The sequence below is a fragment of the Benincasa hispida genome, unplaced genomic scaffold, assembly GCF_027475165.1.
Source record: "Benincasa hispida cultivar pf3 unplaced genomic scaffold, pf3_genome.v1.1 HicScf1386, whole genome shotgun sequence".
Lineage (NCBI taxonomy): Eukaryota > Viridiplantae > Streptophyta > Magnoliopsida > Cucurbitales > Cucurbitaceae > Benincasa > Benincasa hispida.
The window spans coordinates 1-16,753 of NW_028325727.1; the positions used below are offsets into that span (position 1 = coordinate 1).

The 16,753-nt window shown below is 29.6% G+C and overlaps 3 protein-coding genes across 6 annotated transcripts; 2 read left to right on the forward strand and 1 right to left on the reverse strand.

Moving 5' to 3' along the window:
- Positions 1–6: 6 nt before the first annotated feature.
- Positions 7–967, forward strand: LOC150031223 (uncharacterized). 3 transcript variants are annotated; one of them, XR_016526072.1, is made up of 3 exons: positions 7–320; positions 426–494; positions 570–967. XR_016526072.1 is itself a non-coding variant. In XM_090309157.1 (3 exons), exons 1-3 carry the CDS (start codon positions 128–130, stop codon positions 605–607), a joined length of 309 nt encoding a protein of 102 aa, XP_090165283.1. In that variant the 5' UTR covers positions 7–127; the 3' UTR covers positions 608–967. The 3 variants fall into 3 exon arrangements, 1 of the variants encoding a protein (XP_090165283.1); XM_090309157.1 differs by having other exon boundaries at positions 417–494; XR_016526071.1 differs by having other exon boundaries at positions 426–967.
- Positions 968–2,996: 2,029 nt separating this feature from the next.
- Positions 2,997–6,613, forward strand: LOC120072237 (annexin D8). The gene is made up of 6 exons (XM_039024652.2): positions 2,997–3,131; positions 3,884–4,029; positions 4,142–4,360; positions 4,521–4,733; positions 5,663–5,752; positions 6,180–6,613. The coding sequence occupies exons 1-6, from the start codon at positions 3,059–3,061 to the stop codon at positions 6,399–6,401; spliced, it is 963 nt and encodes a 320-aa protein (XP_038880580.2). The 5' UTR covers positions 2,997–3,058; the 3' UTR covers positions 6,402–6,613.
- A 635-nt stretch (positions 6,614–7,248) lies between these two features.
- On the reverse strand, positions 7,249–11,127 carry LOC120070676 (mitochondrial fission 1 protein A-like). Of its 2 annotated transcripts, XM_039022516.2 has the most exons (6): positions 10,881–11,018; positions 9,886–9,954; positions 9,142–9,280; positions 8,843–8,964; positions 7,765–7,828; positions 7,249–7,546 (listed from the first exon to the last, which is right to left on the reverse strand). In XM_039022516.2, the coding sequence occupies exons 2-6, from the start codon at positions 9,886–9,888 to the stop codon at positions 7,461–7,463; spliced, it is 414 nt and encodes a 137-aa protein (XP_038878444.2). In that variant the 5' UTR covers positions 9,889–9,954; positions 10,881–11,018; the 3' UTR covers positions 7,249–7,460. The 2 variants fall into 2 exon arrangements, with proteins under 2 accessions (XP_038878444.2, XP_038878443.2); XM_039022515.2 differs by lacking the exon at positions 9,886–9,954 and having other exon boundaries at positions 10,881–11,127.
- Between the last annotated feature and the right edge of the window lie 5,626 nt (positions 11,128–16,753).

Genomic DNA, 16,753 nt, shown 5'->3' on the forward strand with positions numbered 1-16,753 from the left:
TGGATCTTCGATTTCCCATCCCTACCGTTGTACTCAAAATCAAGGGTTGAAAACTTTACCAGATGAAGAATGTGATGACAGACTTAAAAAGATGAAGGAGAAAGGCAGAAAGTTTTAATGGAAAAACATGCTAGGGGATCACTTGCAAGATCAAATAGGGAAGCAACCCACAAGGAAAGAAGGATTTAGAGACGATCCTTCTCACTCAAATCCATCTTCAGCAGGAAACAATGTTAGCTGTATTCTACGGCGAAGTTATCGGTTGACTCGAGAAAAGTGGTTCATCGACATCAGGAAGGACGTTTGTCCGAGTAATTCAGGTAAAGCATTTCAATACCAATAGTCAGAAAAACTATCTAAGCAAACAAATCAGATTTGTTCATTGATCATAGTAGACTGCCACTTATACATCCCAGCATTTACAGAGCTGATGATGCTGCTTCTGTTAACGAGGTTCTTGATGGTACAAACTGCACATCGCCTGCACATTTTTGGTAAATAACATTGTTTCGGAGTGCTTGTATCGGTTTCGGTTTTCCTCGTGACTGAATTGTCAATTGTCAATTCAGCATTGTCAATTCAAGGCAATCGAGGTCGAAGTGACTGAAGAAGACATGGAGAAGTTTCATAATCTGTTTAGGTTGGTGGTTTCTTACTGGATTCACTTTGGATATGAAAATGTAGAAGCATAGTACTTAGTTGTGGATATTATCATATGAGTTTTAGGTGCATCCCGAACATCACCCATCTTTATGCATCCCATTCTCATCACATTCATAGAAAAATAATTAAAATATTTCAAAAAAGGAGAAGAATTTGTCACATGACAAATTGTGATTGGACAATTTAGTGGGATCACAAAGATAGGTATTGTTTGGAATGCACTAAAGTATTTTTCTTATCATATAGCTTGAAATGTGAAGAAAAATTTATATATAGATGAAATTTATACAAATTTGCAGCTCCATACCTTTAGCTGGTTAGAACTTGTACTATACTGAATTTATCAATCAAAGCCTTCTTTTTGCTTACATTTTCTCTTCCATCCAACCATTCATGTTCTCTTTTGTGTCATCTAAATTGATCCATCTTGCTTGTGCATATGATTCTTCCATGTCAGATATTTTATCTTGAAAAACGTGCTTCATGGTTTTGATGAATAACAATTAGGATGACTTTATTTATTTAAAGCATGTATACAGCCTATACTTCTTTAAGGAAAAACATCTAGTAGTAAAAATTCATTGTCTATATTTGTAACTTGTACACATTTGAAGTGAATGAGTGTGTTACTCCAGCCTTTTAAAAGTGTTTATTGGTATATAAAAAAAAATATTACTGTTTTTTAAATTTTGTAGGGTTTGGCTAAAATTTTTGTGGGGTAAAAAGTTTCTTTAGTTAGTGCTGTGTTGGTTTACTTTTAAAGATCACTATGAGGGTTAAAAAATAGAATTATCTAGAATTTTACGGTTAACAATCTTTTGGTAATTATTTTGTTTTTTATTTTAGAAAATTAAGCATATTTTCTCATTTTCTTACGATGGTTTGCATTTTTATTTAAGTATAAGATTTGAGTTTTTAGTCAAATTTCAAAAACAAAACAAGTTTTCAAAAACCATTTTATTAAGTTTTTAAAATCTAACTTTGTTTTTTAAAATATTGATAAAAAGTAGATAACAAAGTAAGAAATTTAGAGGTGAAACGGAGATTTATAGGCTTAATTTTTAAAATTAAAAACTAAAAATCAGATGATTACCAAATAGTTTGAAATAATTCCATTAGCAAATGGCAATAACAAAATATTAGAGTTCCATAAATTCCACCTCTGAAATAGTGAGTTCAAAACTTATGTTGGTTGGACTTAGCTTTAAAATTAGCCATGGTTTGCCACACGTTTGCCATGTTGGTTGGAGTAAAGAGTACAGCGTCGCTCAATTGAAAAGTGTGTCGTGAACCAACACATCCAAAGAAAGAAAGGGAAGGAGGAAGAGTAATAACTTTGATATAATGTGGTATAATTTTATCCAAACTTATATCTATGTGGTCCTATGTGGTCCTCTCCAAAGAAACAACAAAAAGTGGATGTGAGAGATTCAAATATCTGATCTCATGATTGAGAATGCGTAATTTATAATAGTCGAGTTATATACACTTTGGCCAAAAATGAAATTCATTATTATAAAATATACTAAACAATCACTATGATATCAAGGTTTAAAATGTCAATATTAACGAGAATTTCAAGATCTCAATTTTACGAAAATGTCGATGGAAATATCGATGAAATGTTAATGTCGATATATATTTTTGAAAAGATTATAAAACTAAAAAAATCAAATAAACTAAATAAATCAATAAATAACATTTTATGGCTTTTAAAGAAGCAAAAAAAAAAATGTTTATCTTTATATTATATTCATATTATTAATATTTTGTTATTTTTTTAATGAATTTTGTATGATACAATCGAAATGCCAATTCACCTTTGTACCAATGTCAAATGCATGGAAATGAAAAAAAATTCAATATATCAATAGAAATTTAATATTGTATATAATATATATATCCAAATTAACTCAATTCGGTTAAGACATATGTCTTAACATTTAATTTGAATGTCATTATTTATTCGAAGGAATGAACTAAATAATGATATTTTTAATATCATGCTTTTTTCGTAGATCATATATTCAAAATTAATTACTTTCGTATTGTAAAAATAACATTCCCCTTCTTGAAAAGGAGGAAAAAAAAAAAAAAACTCCCTTTGATCATAACTTCACATTTAAATAAAACTTTAATTGAAATTTTAACGATATGTGTCATTAAAAAGTCCAATATGAAAGTGTCAAACAAATTAAATTACCTTTAGAGATAGAACTGTTTTTTTTCTGTAAAATTAAATGGACTGTCAAAAACATAAAATCAACCGTTGAGCATATTTTTTCCATTATAAAAATGGTTGAAGTTGAGTACAAACTTCATCAACAAAGTTCTTCAAAAAATAATTTTTTTTAAAAAAAAAAGAGGAAAATTTTTTATCAACAAAGCACAAAGAATGACCACTTTAATTGCTCCCAAGTATTTCTCTCCTGTTGAAGATGCAGAAAATATCAAGAAGGCTTGTCTAGGTTTTTCTTCTCTCTTCCTCTTCCATTTAGTGCTTGTCTAATTTAAGTATTTGTTTTAGCTCAACGATCTAGAATAGATCAAATCATCGACTTTTGAAATGATAATTAGTACATTATCTACTGAGTTATGTTGTATAAAGACTTTTGAAATTACTAAAACGAAAAACGAAAAACGATATACGTTTTGGTTTTATTAATTCTTATACTATTAGTTTTCTTTAGGAATTAATATTATCGAGTTATGCTTTGTAAACACTTTTGAAATAATAGTTATAAATGTGTCATTTATGTACTTTCTTTGACGGTGGACTTAAGGACTAGAAAACATAGTTAAAAAATGTATTTATGATAGTTTTTTAGAGCCATGAAAACGTGTTTTAGTAGTACTAAATCCTAGAGTTCATAAAGGATATTCTAACAAAAGAGTAATACTTGCAACTATCTTCATGCATCTTTTTAATTACATAGTAAAAAAAAGTTCAATAATATATATATATATATACATATATATATATTTGCCACATGACAAATATTAATTGAATATCTGGGTGAGCTGCACGAAAATGGGTGCAATCCGAGAAGCACCTAAATAATTTTCTTTAACAAATGTTTGATGCTTTGCCAAAGTGAGTACAGTTCAACGGTAATTGATACGAACTCTGTCTTTTGAAGTTGGAGGTTCAGATCTTCATATCCCACTCGTACTAAAAAAAGTGTTTGATGGTTTAGAGTTTTGTGTATTTATGTTGAAGGTTTGGGGACAGATGAGAAGGCCATAATATCCATTTTAGGCCACAGAAATGCAACTCAAAGGAAGCTTATAAGGTTGGCTTATGAAGAAATCTACAATGAGGATCTCATTCACCAACTCAACTCTGAACTTTCTGGAGACTTTGAGGTATATATAAATATATATATATAATGTATGTTTTTATTGTGTTCTAAGTTTAATTTTGTAACAAATTATGATTGATGAATTTTGAATAATATGTTATGGTATTATCACACAGAGAGCTATATGCCACTGGACACTTGATCCGGCTGATCGAGACGCCGTTTTAGCAAACAATGCATTGAAAGCATCGACACCCGATTACCATGTTATCATCGAAATAGCATGTGTTCGGTCTGCTGAAGATCTTTTAGCAGTAAAACGAGCTTATCGGTTTCGATTCAAACATTCTCTCGAAGAAGATGTAGCCTTTTGCACAACAGGAGATATCAGAAAAGTAACTTATTTTATAACTTTCTAAGCATTTAAAAAGGTGTTTTAAAGTGAAAAGTAGAATTTTTAACACTTGAAAAGTTATTTCAAACAAGTCCAAAAGTTCAAAATCTGTGAAAAGGGGATTATTATTAGAGTATTTATAAAAATTAGCCATTTTGCAGCTTCTTGTGGCAGTGGTGAGTGCTTATAGATATGAAGGCAATGAGATTGATGAAAGTATTGCAGAATTAGAAGCAAACATTGTTCATAATGAAATCAAAGGCAAAGCTTTTAAGAATGAAGATATTATTAGAATTCTTAGCACAAGAAGTAAGCCACAGCTTAATGCAATTTTCAATCGCTATAGAGATATCCATGCCACATCCATCACCAAGGTATTACAATACAAAATTTTATAATCTTAATCGAATATTATAGACCTATTTGGTAATGTTTTCGTTTCTTGTTTATTGTTTATCATTTTCTTTTTTTATCCATAGTTTTTTTTTTCTTGAAAAGGGAAACCATACATTTTTTTGTAACCATTTCTGTTTCTTTGTTTATTTGAAATTTAATATTAAAAATGTAAGAACTTTACATGAAAAATAAGTTTTTCAAATAAAATAAAAAAATTTATGTTTTATTTATTTTCAATATTTATTATTAGAGAAATTTTCACATATAGAAAAAATGTCAAATTATTTACGAAAATAGTAAAAAAAAAAAAAAAACATTGGTAGACACTAATAGACTATCAACTTTTATCATAAAAATATTAAAATTTTGTTATTTTGTGTAAATAGTTTCATTTATTTTTCTATTTTTGAAAATCCCCCTATATGTGATGCATTTTATAAGTGAAAAATGGTAAATAAGATTTTTAATATTTATGTTTGGAAAAAAATAGAAAAAACCAATAAATTTAAAACTTGAATCGTTAATTTCTAGAATTCTTACACAAATTTAGAAACACTTTTGAAAAATGAAAAATAAGAAACAACTAGTACCAAACACTTCGGTTTTTCAAGAACTAAAACGAGAAATTGAAACACAAAACGTAAACGTTATCAAACGGAACGTGTATTTCTCATCTCCAATATTTTTCTTATGCTATTATTCATAACTCTAATTACTTTGAAATGAAGAAATATAGTTAGATCATTTTGATAGCGTTTGAATATTTATTTCTTAATTTCTCTTAGAGCTCTAAATAAAAGAATTATTTCTTTGAAGTGGGTGAAGTTTTTAAAATTTATTTTTTTCTTTTTATTTTCCACTTTAAGATTCTCATTAATGCATGTGGGTTTTGATTTTTGAATTACAGGGTTTGATAGGTCACCCAACTGACGAATATCTTGCTGCATTAAGAACTGTTATAAGATGCATTAGAGATCCAAAAAAGTATTATGCAAAGGTACATAATTTAATCAATCCACACAATATTTGTTAAATTTAGTTGATTAGAAGCTTAATTAAAATATTTTGATGATGGTTCGGTCGCAACAAAGAAATTAGAGGTTATCGAATAATTTCTAACTAATTAAGATATATACTCTCTTAAAGGTATATATATATTTTATCAATCCGTCCATTGCTCTTTAATGAAAATTAAATCATAGATAAGATGACACTAAAAAACTGTCATAAACGTTACAACATCCTTTTTTTTTTTTTGGTCAAAAGTGCTTTTTTATTTTCATATATATTTTATCAATCCGTCCATTGCTCTTTTCTTTTTGTATAATGAAAAGTCCAATTTGTTGTAGTGACACTATATCAAGCTCATTTTTTTTTTCTTTCAACTCCTATATCTGTGCTACTAAAACCATGTTGATGTTTAGGTTTTGCGAAACGCGATGAACACGGTCGGGATCGACGGAGATGCTCTTAGTAGAGTGATAGTGACAAGAGCAGAAAAAGATTTGAAGGAGATTATGGAACTGTATTTGAAGAGAAACAATACATCTCTTGAGGAAGCTGTGAGTAGAGAAATAGGAGGAGACTACAAAGCCTTTCTTTTAGCACTCTTGGGCAGTGATGAACATTTCAACCTTATGGATTAAGTCCCAAAATTATTATTATTATTATTTTCCCATATACTTTTTAGAATAAGTTTTATTAAACATAGGGTTTTGGATGGTGATTCTATGGTTCTATAGGAAATTCCTAAACATTTCCTTTTCCATTTATTTTCTTTTGTGATATCCCTAGTTTCTATCTTTTAGATGGATTCTAGTCATAGATTTGCTTTAATAATAAAAATGAAGTGCCTAATTTTATTATTTATTTATTTATTTTATGTTAAGTCACATTTTTGAAGCATTAATCTTGATTTATAATTTAGCCATTGTGATCTTAGGAGTTTCATAATGTCATTATCATTTATTAAAAGTTAAAAAAACACATATGATCCTTAACTTTAATGAAAGTAACAATTTGATTCTAAAACTTTAGTTAGTAACGATTTAGTCCTTACACTTTCAGAATTGTAACAATTTAGTTTATTTATTACATAATAAAAATTGACACTTAGTTTTGATGAAAATTTTCATAATAAAGTCTAACTTGTTACAAATTTCAAAATATAGAAACTAAATTGCTAGTTATTAAAGTTCAATGACTAAATCGTATGACTAAATTGTCACAAATTATAATTCAAAGACTAAATTGTTACTTCCATGAAAATTTAGGGACCAAACATGCTTTACAACCTTGAGAATAAAGATATTTCAATGGTGTGATTTTAAACAACCAACATTTTTTTTTTGAAAATAACAACCAACAACTTTTATTGAGAAGAAAATGAAATAATACAAGGACGTTAAAAAAAAGGACAAGCCCAAAAAAAAATACCCTACTGAGACCTATCAAAGTTTTCAGAATGTTTTTGCTCAACTCCCCAAAATCAAATTGAAAGAATGTGTATAATCTCAAATAAACTACCAATGCAGGACAAAGAACGTAACACAATGTTTATACAATATGAAATAGATCAATATAACAGAACAAACATTAGTAATAGCTAAGTAGCATTATACATCTCAAAGTTCTTTCAAGTCTGGCAACTCTAAAACTGGGTTTGATCAGACAGTGATCTCTTATATACAAAGCAAGTAATTGGCTCACTTCTTTCTGGAAACAGCAGCAGCAATACCACCAGCAAGCAGTCCTACAGCAGTCGCTGCAATGCCGATGCCGATCACACCATCTACATTCCCCAAGCAAGAGTGATAATGAATGAAAATGTTCAGTTTTAAATGAATTTTTGGTTAAATTGGGATAAAGAAAGATTAGAAATCCGGTAGAAATGCCATAGCTCAATTGACATAGTCTTTGTACTATCAACCTCGAAGTCAAAAGTTCGATTCCTCCATCTTATATATTGTCAAAAAAAGAAAAAGAAACAAGTCTAGGAGAAATCGATACCTTTAGTGATCCGGTCTTCGATTGATTTCTTCAGTGTCCTTGCCTGTCTCCAGTCTGGTGCAATCTGAGAATCAAGCATCAAAATGGTTGAACTCCAAAGTTCTAAAATTCAATCATCAATGGTTCATAAGAAGTGCCACATTCAGTTTCTGAGAGTTCCAATTTTATGAAATGTTATATGCATGTCTCATTTTGGTTACTAAATTTATAAAACAATCTAGATGTGTTATGCCAAAAGTCATAATCATAAATTAACACATGTCAATCACGTTGAAAGTTTACGAAAAAGAAGTGGCACATATTAGGGGGGTCAAATATGTATCAAGGCCAAAGTTATGTCTTTCTGAATTGTAGCCTCAAGTATCAAGTTTAAAGTGCACGAGAAAAAGCTCAAGAAATTAAGCCTCATTTGGTAACCATTTGGTTTTAAAAAATTAAGCATATTTTCTCTCAATTTCTTAGGATGGTTCTCATCTTTCTTAAGAAAAAGAGTTGAGTTCTTAGCTGAATTCCAAAAACAAAAACAAGTTTTAGAAAATTACTTCTTTTTAGTTTTAAATTAAGCCCATTATTATTGCTTGACTTGGTTTTTGAAACATTGGTAGAAAATAGACAACAAAGTAAGAAATTTGGAGGATGAACGATGTTTATAGGTTTAATTTTAAAAAAACTAAAAACCAAAAACAAAAAACTAAAGCCTTGTTTGATAACCATTTGGTTTTATTTTTATTTTTTTTAAATAAGCTTATAAACACTCCTTCCACCACTACATTTCTTGCTTTGTTATCGATTTTTTACCAATGTTTTCAAAAACCCAAAATTTGAAAACTAAAAAAAAAAATATGAAAAAATTTGTTTTATTTTTTGGAATTTGGTTAAGAAATGAACTCTTTTACTTAAGAAAGATACAATCATGGTAAGAAATTGAGGAAAAATAGACTTAATTTTCTAAAAAAAAAAAAGAAAAAAATCACAACCAAATGGTTATCCATTGGGGCCTAAATGTTACTAAATGGAGCCCAAGTTAATGGTATATATATTATTATGCATAGAATCCAAGCCAAAGATGGAATCATACCGTTAAGCATTCTTCTACAAGTTCCCTACTCCTGGAGTAATCACCACTTCTGAAATACCCAACAGCAAGAAGATAAAGCTTCTCTCTCATCTTCAATGGGCTATCATCACCAGATAGTGCAGCTGCATAATAACAAAATGACAGAAAAGAGAGAAAAAAAAATGTTGAAGAGTATCAGACAAGCAAATAGCTAACTATAGGTTAACATTGGCACTTTGAAAGCCACATTTTGGAAACTCAAAGTTAAAAGAAAATAATAGTAGTACAAAAAGGATGTCTAATTCCTTGAAATACTGTACCTTCAAGCATTGCGATCCCACGTTGTACATCTTCGGGTTGCCTTGAATGAACAAGTGCCCAAGATAAACGCATAATGCTTTCCTTCAACAGCTCACCAGACGAGCCCTTTTCGGCATCAGCAGCCTCTCTTTCGCAACTCTGCAATGCATCACCATATCAACTTAAAAAGGGGTGCCATTCAAAGAATAATATGAGAGATGACATTATTAAATAAAGATTAACAATAAAAAGTTTGACCTTCTACTTTGTAACTAAACAATGGAGAGAAAGGTATGACGGAGCCACGGAGAAAAACAAGAATCTATGGCTCCAATGATAACAGCGACGACAAACTACTGTTTGTGGTTGTTTTCTAAAAAATGTTCTGCAGACTAATTTTTAAAACAGAAACTCTTTCTGATGTTTTTTAATTCAAAAACTGTTTGGAAAAATATTTTCTTTTATTGTAATTCCATTTACTTCTTTTACCTATTAAATTAAAAATATAACACATTCAAATCATGCTAAACTTAATAAATATACGATAACTAATTGAGAAAACATAAAAAAAATGTAAAAACAAATCACTTTCAGTTTTCTGCCACAAATAAGTACATGTCATGAAAAACTCTTTTTTAAATCTAAAACCCAAAACAATTCTTTAATCTGATTTACAAAAAGACGTAGAATTTTCAGGATAAAAATGTATATATTTTTTCTTTTTCTGTTAATGAGTATGGATTTTTTAATTGGATTAAGCATACCATAACAAATTTCACTAGACATGTTTATTGGTGCATCAACTGTTGTGCTAGCGTCTGCCATCTAATAGTCTGATACAGAGAGAGGAAAAAAAAAAAGGATATGGAGATAGCTATCAAGAAGGAAGAAAATGCAGGGATAGAAAATCTAGCCTCATAACTCCCACCTAAATGGGCAAGATAAAATGAGTATTCAATAGTCTTGGTGAATGTTTCACAATGATCTTGAAATAGTTAAAATTACTTTTATCATGTTTAAAATCAATCTGAAACACACTTTTGATCATTGAAAACCAATTCAATATTTAATTTTACACTTTTAAACATTTTTTTTCACTATTATTAAAATTGGTTTCGAGTGATTTTGAAAATGATAAAAGTGATTTAAACCATTTCAGAATCACTCCTAAACATGCTATTAGCTAAAGAACCAAGTAAAACTGATACTTTCGATTAAGCAATGGCATGCTGAAATTTCCATGACAATGGGCTGACCCATGAGTTAGATGAAGGCAAAAAATTGGTCAAAGCAAAAATTTCAGTAATACCCATGAAAGAAATGGGGGAACCATTCATTAAAATTTAGTTAATGATGTTCAATCTTGCGAAGTAAGAAAAAGAACACATACCCTAAAACAAGGAGTATATGAGTTTTCGTTAAAATTGGAAATATCAGGACAAAGATGAACAAGTTGAAAGGGGGAAATTTCAAGTTTGAAGTCCAAAAAGCTACAAAGCGCAGTTGAATAACTTCATACAAACACCCAATATTCAATAACTGGAAGAATCAACAGAAGTTACAACAAGAATTAGAACACTGTTTTACAATACAAACGCAAAGGATTCATACAAACACCTAAAATTCAATTAATTACACTAAAAAATACAGCTCATTAGCGACAAAACAACCTGAATTCGAAAACAAACCGGAATCTAAACAAGAGAAGAAAAATGAAGCAACTAAAAGATGAGTAGCAAAAGAAAGAGAATAAACATACGGCAATAACATCGCGATCGCACCATGGTATGTGATCGCCGCCGGAGAAGAAACTGGAAACCGAGCTGAAGAATTTGCTGACCTTAGCTTCCATCTTTCTCTGCTAATCTTCTTCTTCTTCGTACTTCGTAGTCGCTATTTCAAGTAACGCGGAACCCTGTTTTATTTCCTTTTATTTTTCTACTTTTATGGAAACCACTAACTAAAGACTTGCAGTGACGTGTTTGTCTCACACGTTTTACCCACAGTTTTTTGGGATGAGAATTTTGTTTTAATAAAGTTGTTTTTGATTCTCTGATCCAAAGCAAATTTTGAAAAGATTAATTATTTTAAATGGCAAAACTGTTGAAAATATTTTTATATAGCAAAATATCATTTTTTATTAGTGATAGATAATGATAGATGTCTACCACCATTTATCGTTGTCTATCACGGATTGATAGTGATATTTTATTATAAAATAAATAAGTTAACTTATTTTACTATATTTGAAAACAATGCTTCCAAACATAGTATATTTATATTTTATGTATACTCATATTTTGAATTTAAAATTTTAAAATGCACTTGAATATAAAGCATAGTTGCAATCAGTAGTACTTTTAAAGTTAATAATTAAATATATAACAACATTTTTAATGAATTTTAAATAAACAAAGTTTGTTAGTGATAGACTCCTATTAGCGATATGGTTAATTGATGGATTATGAGAGCTGGATCTAAATATTGTTATATTTGTAAATTCTTTTGTATTATGCTATATTTGCTAATACTTTAGGTCTGATTGCTATATTTGTAACTGCCTTTAAAACAAAGAAACATTAGCAAATATAGTATTTTATGTTATAAACTCATTTATTTTTGTTAAATTAAATATGTATTATATAATATATTATAAATTATATAGTATTACAAAATAATAATTACACAAAATTTTAATGTCATAAGTTAAATAATAATGGTTTATGTTCAACCTAATACTTAGTGAGCAACTATAATTGTTTTATAGTTCATAAATATACTATCGAACACATTTTAAGCAAATTGTTTAAATTGAAATTTAATTTCTAAATTTATTACTAAACATAGGTATGAAAACATGAAATATAACTATATTTTCATTTAATCTTATTTCAAAGTTCTATTTTTAGATAGCTTACCAAACAGGCAGAAATCTGAAATCATAATTTTGAAAATAAGGAATTCAATGAAATAGAGCTATATTTCATATTTTTAGTTATGTAATTGGTAGTAGATTCAAAAATTGGATTTCAATTTAAACAATGATTTTAAATGTATTTGATACTATATTTATCAATCATAAAACTAGTTGTAGTTACCCACTAAATATGATGTTGATTATAAATTATTATTAATTAATTTATGAACATATTTTATGTTAATTTTTTTGCAATATTATATAATTTATAATACATTGCATAATATATAGGGCTGTTTTCAAATATAAAAACATGAACCAAAATATTTTACAAATTTAGCAAAATGTCATTATACTAATAGTGTGACATCCCGAAATTTTGTTTGTAATGTAATTTCAATATTTTATAATATTTGAGATTATTTTTGAATTTTGGAAATTTATTTAGATTACCGAGATTCAATTATTGAGAAAGGGATGTTTCAATTTAATTGTTTAATCATACCGAAATTGTGGGAATTAGACTTTATGTCACACAAATTTAATTTGAAATTAATGTCAAGAATTAATTACATTTTGGAAGGGGGTTATGTCACACAAATTTAATTTGAAATTAATGTTAAGAATTAATTTTACTTTGGAGGGGGGTTATGTCACACAAATTTAATTTGAAATTAATGTCAAGAATTAATTTTATTTTGGAAGGCAAGGGGTGTTTCAATTTAATGGTTTAATCGAAGGGAAGTTATGGAAATTGGATTTTAATGTCATACAAATTAAATTTGAAATTAATGTCAAGAATTAGTTTCATTTTGGAATGAATGAGTGTTTCAATTTAATGGTTCAATCGAATGGAAGTTATGGAAATTGGACTTTTAATGTCACACAAATTTAATTTGAAATTAATGTCAAGAATTAATTTCATCGTGGAAGTGAGTGAGTTAAATTCTTTGTGAATTGAAAATTTTAAGGGAGAAAAAGATTAAAAGTTAGAAGCAGGGTCTGATTGAAGGAAGATTTTGGAGATTGCAATCTTGAGGGTGGTTGTTGCTCAGGCTTCGTTGGGGAATTGAATTCAAAGATTGATTATTGAAGATTGCCACTTGGATCAATATCTGAATCTAGTATCGAGGTAAGTAATCTTACTACTGGAACTGCCCACATGCCAGACAATGTAGTTATGATTTACTGAGGATTTGATGATGGTTTAATGTTTATGTATGCCTTGCTGATATGAGGATTTAAAAGACTAGATGCGCATATTTGATCTGAGGATGATGAGATCTATATGTATGTTATGGGACTAGGATGACGAGATGTATATGTATGTTATAGAACCATGTTATGATACTTGTGATGTTGAGATCGTGATAATGTTCTTACTGATTAGTTAGATGCCCACCAGAGGTTGTGTTTCCTTCGGGATTCACCGATGTTGTGTTTTCCTTCAGGATTCACCAGGGGTTGTGTTTCCTTCGGGATTCACCAGAAGTTGTGGGTCATTCGGGATTCACCAGAGGTTGTGGGTCCTACGGGACTTACTAAAGATAGTGGGCATACTTAACTACAGAAGAATAGAACTTAGTTTTTTTTCATGTATGTATGTGTCCCATGAGGACTAGAGAAGATTATATATTTCCACCAGAGGTAGGCATCTAGAGGATATAAATGCCTAGCTTGACCCCAGTAGTGGGGTTACTTACTGAGTATTTTATACTCATCCTTTCTCATGTTTATGTTTCAGGTAAGGGTAGGGATGCACCGACGAATGACAAGAGGAATCCATGAACGAGCTACTGGGGACCAGTTTTAATGCTTCCGCTTATGTTTTAAGAGTTCTTTTATATTTTTAACTTTTGGACTTGACATTTGAAACTTATCATTTGAGATTTGTTTTCTAGCTTATTTATTTCCATTTATGACTTATGGGTACCTTATCATTTGATTTTTATATTTGAATTTAATGAAGATTTTTTAAGTTACCTTATTTATTTCACTATAAAAATGATGTCGTTTTAACTTCTATGCATGCATGCGTCTAGTAACGACCTAACTTGAATCTTAGGAAGTCGAGTCGTTACAAATAGACTACTATTATCTATTACTGGTAGACAATGATAGACACTAATAGATGTCTATCAGTATCTATCACTGATAGATTGTGACATTTTGATATATTTGAAAATATTTTTAGCAATTTGACATTTAATACAATTTCCTTATTATATATTTTACTTTAAAAATTAAACTAAGTGTATAACATGACATATTGTATTTTTGAATGTTTTTATCTTTATTCAATACAGTTTTTGCATTTTATAACTTAAAATTCAAACTTTAGATACAATAAAAATATAAAAATATTATTTTTAAAATTTGTACTATTTGGATCACAAATTCTGAAATAACTTTTAGAAATATCTAGATTGTCTGCCAAATATAAAACAAAATTTGAATTGACAACCTAACGAACCATTAATAATATGTTAATTAATATTTGGAGAATTTTTAAATTTGCTTGACATAAGTTTCTAATACTTTCTATAAATATGCATAGTATTAATTTTCCATCGAGGAAATTTCTATTGATACGTTTATATTTTCAAGGTTTTAGCATTGACATGAGGAGTGAATCAATATTTCTATTATATCATAAAATAATCTATGAAACATAGAAATAATAATAAAAAAACTATTTTCGCCCTAAGTTTTGGTTTTAATTTCTATTTGGTTCTTATGTTTCAAATCTAACACTTTTGCCCTTGAGATTATAATAATGCTCAAATTTAGTCTTTATGATTTGAAAGAAAGACATCTAATCAAGGACTTGAAAACTCTAAAGTGAAAAAATGAGCAAAAGAATAAAAAACAGAAGGCAAAATCAATAGAATCAGGTGAGGCTTTAGTAGGGGAAGGATTCATTCTTTTATTTGGATGCTTTAGCTACCTCTAATTAAAGGCTAGAGTTTGAAAATCTAGCAAAGAGCTTTGATTGGGTTCTATACTTTAGGTGTTCTTTTCATATGACATCTAATAAGGATTAGTTTAATACCTACAAGGAAATGGATGGAGGTTCAGTCTACATGGATAACAATAACTCATGTCCTGTGATTGACATTGGCTCAATCCCTCTAATACTAGAAGATGGATTAGTTAAACTACTCAGGAATGTTAGGCATATGCTTAAACTAAAAAGAAATATGATATCATTGGGCATGCTCGACTCAATAGGCTGTGAATATAGAGGGAAAGGAGGTTAGTGTGAAGTTTGGATAGATTCCAAGCTAGTGCTCAAAGAAGTAAAGATAAATGATGTATATGTGGTCCAAGGTGTTAAAAAATTGTAATCAGCTTTAGTTGTAACACATAAAGAACCTACTGATGGAGATCTATGACACAAAAGACTTTCTCACATTAGTGCTAAAGGTCTACAAGCTCTTGCTAATAAAGGCTTATCTAAAGGAGTCCATCAAGACCTATCTTTCTATGAACATTATGTGGTAGGGAAAGCTACAAGGCAGAGTTTGTCAAAGCTCAACATACAACCAAAGCAATCTCTGACTATATACACTCTAACCTTTGGGGTCCTTCACCAATTCCATATCTAAGTGGGTGTCAGTTACTTTCTAACCTTTACTGGCGATTTTTCTAGGCAAAGTTGGATATACTTTCTTAAAACTAAAGATTTTATTTGAGAAATTTAAAGAATGAAAAACAATGGTTGAAAACAGTCATGCTGTCAAATTAAATGCCTTAGAATAGATAATGGGCTTGAGTTTTGTGTAGAAGAGTTGAATAAATTTTGCAAAGAACATGAAATTCTCAGACTCAGAAACGTGAGGTATACACCTCAACAAAGTGGGGTAGTGAAGAGGCTAAATAGAACTATACTTAAAAGAGTAAGAAATATTTTATCAGATGTCATCCTACTAGAGAAATATTAGAGATTGAAGCAGCCTCTTATATAGTCTACACACTCAATAGATGTCCTCATGCATCTCTTGACTTACTAACACCTGAAGAGAAGTGGACCACACACTCTTTTAACCTAAGCAACCTAATGGTTTTTGGGTGCATTGATTTTGTTCATCAGAATAAAGGTAAATTGAATGCCCGAGCTACTAAATATATGTTTGTGGGATTCACTGAAGGTGTGGAAGGGTTCATATTTTGACAACCAACTGAAAGAAAGTGTATAACCAGCAAGAATGTAGTTTTAAGGGAAAATGAATTGTTTATGTAGAAAAATAATGCCTCTACTCAAACCCCTAAAGAGTTGACTGATAAAATTGAGGTGGAGCACTCACTCATTCCTAATTCAACACACTCTAGCTCAAACTCTAGAAACACCAGTGATATAATATCTCAATATGAAGAAGAAAAGGAAGAGACAAAAACTGAAACAGAGCTAGAGGGACTAAACCTAAGGACTACTTCTTAGCTAGAGATAGGTAAATGAGAACTATAGTACCACTTATAGGTATAAAGATGACTACATTAACCTAGCATTGAATGCTTAAGAAGAAATGAGTGACCTAGAACCATCCATATTTGAGGAGGCAGTAAGTTGTGTTAATGAAGAAAGTGGATAGAAGCTATGAATGAGGAGGTTGAATCCCTAAATAAGAAAGAAACTTGGGACCTAGTTCTTCTACCTAAGAGATGTAAACCTATTGCATCTAAATGGGTCTACAAGTATAAAGAAGGCATCCTTA

What these genes read in the sequence shown, in the direction of transcription:
- LOC120070676 (XM_039022515.2), bottom strand. Translation starts at nt 10,973, where the DNA reads ATGGAAGCTAAGGTCAGCAAATTCTTCAGCTCGGTTTCCAGTTTCTTC. An exon ending in TGGGATCGCAATGCTTGAAG is followed by an intron (nt 8,965 to 9,141) that starts GTACAGTATTTC and finishes GTTATTATGCAG; the next exon opens with CTGCACTATCTGGTGATGAT. An exon ending in CGAAGACCGGATCACTAAAG is followed by an intron (nt 7,547 to 7,764) that starts GTATCGATTTCT and finishes TGGGGAATGTAG; the next exon opens with ATGGTGTGATCGGCATCGGC.
- LOC120072237 (XM_039024652.2), top strand. Translation starts at nt 3,059, where the DNA reads ATGACCACTTTAATTGCTCCCAAGTATTTCTCTCCTGTTGAAGATGCA. An exon ending in AACTTTCTGGAGACTTTGAG is followed by an intron (nt 4,030 to 4,141) that starts GTATATATAAAT and finishes ATTATCACACAG; the next exon opens with AGAGCTATATGCCACTGGAC. An exon ending in CAACAGGAGATATCAGAAAA is followed by an intron (nt 4,361 to 4,520) that starts GTAACTTATTTT and finishes GCCATTTTGCAG; the next exon opens with CTTCTTGTGGCAGTGGTGAG.
- LOC150031223 (XM_090309157.1), top strand. Translation starts at nt 128, where the DNA reads ATGCTAGGGGATCACTTGCAAGATCAAATAGGGAAGCAACCCACAAGG. An exon ending in CGTTTGTCCGAGTAATTCAG is followed by an intron (nt 321 to 416) that starts GTAAAGCATTTC and finishes TATACATCCCAG; the next exon opens with CATTTACAGAGCTGATGATG. An exon ending in ACATCGCCTGCACATTTTTG is followed by an intron (nt 495 to 569) that starts GTAAATAACATT and finishes TTGTCAATTCAG; the next exon opens with CATTGTCAATTCAAGGCAAT.